Source organism: Montipora foliosa, chromosome 8 (assembly GCF_036669935.1).
Source record: "Montipora foliosa isolate CH-2021 chromosome 8, ASM3666993v2, whole genome shotgun sequence".
Taxonomy (NCBI): domain Eukaryota; kingdom Metazoa; phylum Cnidaria; class Anthozoa; order Scleractinia; family Acroporidae; genus Montipora; species Montipora foliosa.
The window spans coordinates 37,356,183-37,360,158 of record NC_090876.1 but is presented as its reverse complement, the minus strand read 5'-3'; the positions used below and the strand labels follow the sequence as shown (position 1 = coordinate 37,360,158).

At 40.2% G+C, this 3,976-nt stretch overlaps 1 protein-coding gene across 1 annotated transcript in view; it reads right to left on the bottom strand.

Moving 5' to 3' along the window:
- Positions 1–3,382, bottom strand: part of LOC137967906 (non-homologous end-joining factor 1-like) — an 18,716-nt gene extending 15,334 nt beyond the window's left edge. Inside the window, exons 1-2 of the mRNA XM_068814505.1 lie at positions 3,002–3,382; positions 2,238–2,463 (exon numbers count right to left, since the gene is read on the bottom strand). Of these exons, the coding sequence (XP_068670606.1) occupies positions 2,238–2,463; positions 3,002–3,102 (327 nt within the window). The 5' untranslated portion in view covers positions 3,103–3,382. The remainder of the gene's footprint in view (positions 1–2,237; positions 2,464–3,001) is intronic.
- Positions 3,383–3,976: the final 594 nt, after the last annotated feature.

Here is a 3,976-nt window from a genome sequence, read left to right as displayed (position 1 = left end):
TTACAGAAAGCAACAATGTGCTTTGAGGCCCCTGATCATTCCACACCATAACTATAGTTGACATAAATCAATACTCACTGGAGGTTAGCCATGGCTGACATAAAAAAATGGAGTCACCTAAAATAATACCAAGACTTGGACAAAGATCACAATACACTTAGCCATAGGGCAGATAAAGGGCTGTATATGCATGCCCTTCATAATTTGTTTCTTATGTATTCAAGTCAACTTCTGAAATCTACCGGTAAGCCAAAATTCAGGCAATAAACCATGCCTTATCAGGGATCATCAGGGACTTCCTGGTAACAGTAGCTGGTCAGGACAGGGCAAGGAAGTCACAGATAAAATCAGGACTAGCTAAAGTTTACAGGAAGAGCTTTTGCCAGTGTGGATTCTACCCATGACTTAAGCACCTCGTCCCAACTTGGTCTCTGTAGCCCTAAGGTAAAAATTTAAGGTCATAGGAAGAGGAAGAAAATCTATGGACAAAAAGATTGGCTTTTGAATTAACCTGTGCCTTAATTACAGAAGTCCAATGGACAAAGTGTTTTTGCAAATCATACTGAATGTTTGGTGTCTTTTTTGGATGCATATTTTGTGCAGGCGCATTTTCAATAGACCATATTCGTGTTCTCAGAATTGCACTGGAACTAGCTTGCAATGGAGGCTAATGCGGGGAAATCTTTTCAAATGCAAATACTTTTTAATATATTCCTCCACATTAGCCTCCATTTCAAGCTACCTTATTACATGAAATTTTCGCGACACATTAATTTCACGATTTTGAGGTTCCCATATTTCGCGACACCTTAATTTTGCGATTTTGCCAAAATTTTGCATGTTGACTCACTTTAATTTCGCGTTTTTGAGTGAGACACACTCAAGGAGCCAGTAAATGGACAGTTTGAGGATTGTACAAAAGAAGTGCTACCTGGAGTAGAGACGGAAAGCAGTAGCGATGGAGAGGACCAGAACATTACCACAGAATAGCTCAAAATGATTGCTATAAACGTGTCAGTAAAGTCGCTGTTTTAGTTATTGACATAATGTGAGTCAATTAATTTTCCCGACATTTAATTTTCACGTCACTTAAATTTCGCGAAATTCACGAAATTAACGTGTCGCAAAAATTTCATGTAATATGGTAGATCCAGTCCAATTTCAAAAATTATTAATATGGTCTATTGACCTATCAGCCATTTGCATGTCGCACAATAAAACTAACATCTATTTTATTCCAACTGGTTCTTTACTATTAAAATGTTGTCAGAGGTTAACAGCAGTGGCTAGCAGAGTTGTCAATCTGTGAAGACATACATTTAGAGACATCATTTTCTTTGAGTCCATCTCTCGGTTATTTAGGTGACTGGTACCCAACCTATGAAATTGTCTGGTTTGGAAACATTTTCGTACATCACTCATCAATGAGTTATCCGATGCAATTATACCTGCCTGTTCACATGCATTAAGCTTTTGTTACATGCCTACCGATGGAAAGCTTTGATCCCAAAGCATTATTACAAGTTAATAAGAATTATTGTTCACTCTTGATTCATGATTAGACTAGAGTTACTTGGTAATAGAAAAAATGCAGTTGATTTTCCACTTGAAATAGCCCAATAAACTAAGCTAAATCTTTGTCTACAATAAAAAGGTAAAAGGTCGATGTTTATATGGAGTCAATAGTTTTATTATTAGTAAAATTCATAAACCTTCGAAATTAATCGGAGCATTTCCGGGAATCTTCGGCAATTTCCGGACTTGTCGGGAAAAATTATGGATACGAAATCTCACTCCTTTGTTTGGAGGCTCAGGCCTTATGTGTCGCGATCGTACTTAAGAAAATGGGCCATTCCATTTTTTATCCGCATCCCCCCTATTGAAGGACCGGGATTTCTGAGGGGGAGGGGGGTGGTCTTTAAAGGCCGTTTCTGAGGGGGTAACTGTGTCGGCACCTTTGATCTTTGAATAAATTCTGAAGGGGGAGTGTGTCGGCACTTTGATCTTCTTTTCTTAGGGGGTCAAAAGTTTACTTTTCCGAGGGGGTGAAATATAAAGTACCTCAATAGGGGGGGTGCTGATAAAAAATGGAATGGCCCAATGATGGAGATCTCGAAAATATCCACGCTTTAAAATAGGGGAAGATGAAAATATTTAAAGAGGTTTTGCTTATCAACGAAAAACGTTTTCCCGTAAGCTTCATCAAAACAGCAATAGGTTTAGACCCTAGAAAATACCTTTGCTCTTGCTTTAAAGGTGTCCTGTTCAACTTTTTCATACCACAAGGTTGTGAAATCCCATATGCACAACTCATAAGAGCAGTCTGTTTCGAAAAACATGGACTTGATAAGATATTCTTTATCTGAAACACTGAACGGTTTCCATGGTTGAGATTTCAGGTCCGGCTTCCAACGTCTTCTCCAAGAGGTTTCTCTTCGAACAGTAGCCGCCATTTTGTTTTTGCTGCAATGCAACGAATGTATGGGTTCGCGATTATTCCACGGGAAGAAAACAGAGAGAGCCTAGGTTAAGGTTTTTGCACGGCAGTGTACATAGCATCCCGGCGCATCTGATGTCAATTAAGTGAACCGTCTCCTACTGAGCACGATATTATTAGGGAGCCTTAGCAAAGACAACGGCGACGGTAACGAGAACGTCACAAATTTGCATATTTAGTGGGAAAAAGCAATAGCTGTGCACGCTCTGCAATTGCATCTTTTCATTTTAAATCGTCCATTTCTTTGCCGACGTCGATCAGCAAAACAACGTGAAATGACCAAATTTGAGGTTTTAGGGAGAACGTGAGCTCTTGGGGATAAATTTTCATCTTCTCCCCTAAATTGAGCGCCGTTCATACCAGTTTCGTTCTTAATGATTTGCCACACCTTTGTCAATTTACAATCGTTGCCGTTGCCGCTCCTAAAGCGCTCTCTTGATAAGTCTATTGTGGAAGGCTGTAAGCGTCTGTTGGCCAAGCTAATTAAGCCAAAAGATCCTTTACCTTTTGATGTTTTTAGCAAGCTTGTCCAAGCTCTCGATGCAATATGGTCCCGAAGCGGACTTTGGTAGTCTTCGTTCTTGTTTTATCTTTGGTTTGCGCATAAGCGAGCTTTTGCAAGTTAAATGTAAGGATATTCAGTGTTTTCACACGCATAAATGCCTATTTTAGTCCTGAGCAGGAAAAATGACCAGTATAGAAAAGGTCATGTTGCTAATGTTAGTCGAACTGGGAACTCTACGTGCCCAGTGGTTATGACGGAAAGGTTCATCGCGAAGTCAGGTTGTCAGGGCTGTAAAGTTCCACTATCGGATGGCTATTAGAAACACACGATATCTTCGGATAAACACAACTAGTCATGCCACACAGCATGGCGGAGCTTTCTCTCCGTACCTAAAACTCCGCACGTTATGATAGATCCGCACAGCGTACTTGTAAGGCACCACAAGGGCAACTTCCATGCTATCGATAAGCATGCCGGCTGGCGTTCGAAGAGTTCAAAGTTTAGATATATTAGCGATTCTGTTTCAAGTAGCTTGTCAGTCTCAAAAAATTTAGGTCAGTTTTTGATCATGTGTAGTATTTGTCCCCGTAACGGCCTAAATCTCGTTTAATTGGGGTTGTAAGTGAAGCGTGTTGTTAAGTACAGAATTGTAAGCTTTCATCGTTTCTTTGCAAAAAGAATGTACTGCTGTTATAATTTGCATTTTTGGTCTGCTTTTAGACAGGTCATTTATTGATCGTGCATCCAAGTTTTTTTTGGGAACGTGGAGATCAGTGTAAAAGGCACATGTGTTTGGCTGGGTACCCTGGGCAGAGGTCTCATGGAGTCCACGGCAACTTTATGTCACAAACAAGCTATGATGCCATCTATTGCCATCCACCTGGCTACAATACGTTTCATCTATATTCAAAAGCTTACACTTTCCATCATCTACCTCATATGCACACCATGCTCGTTCACCCTCCGCTTTCATT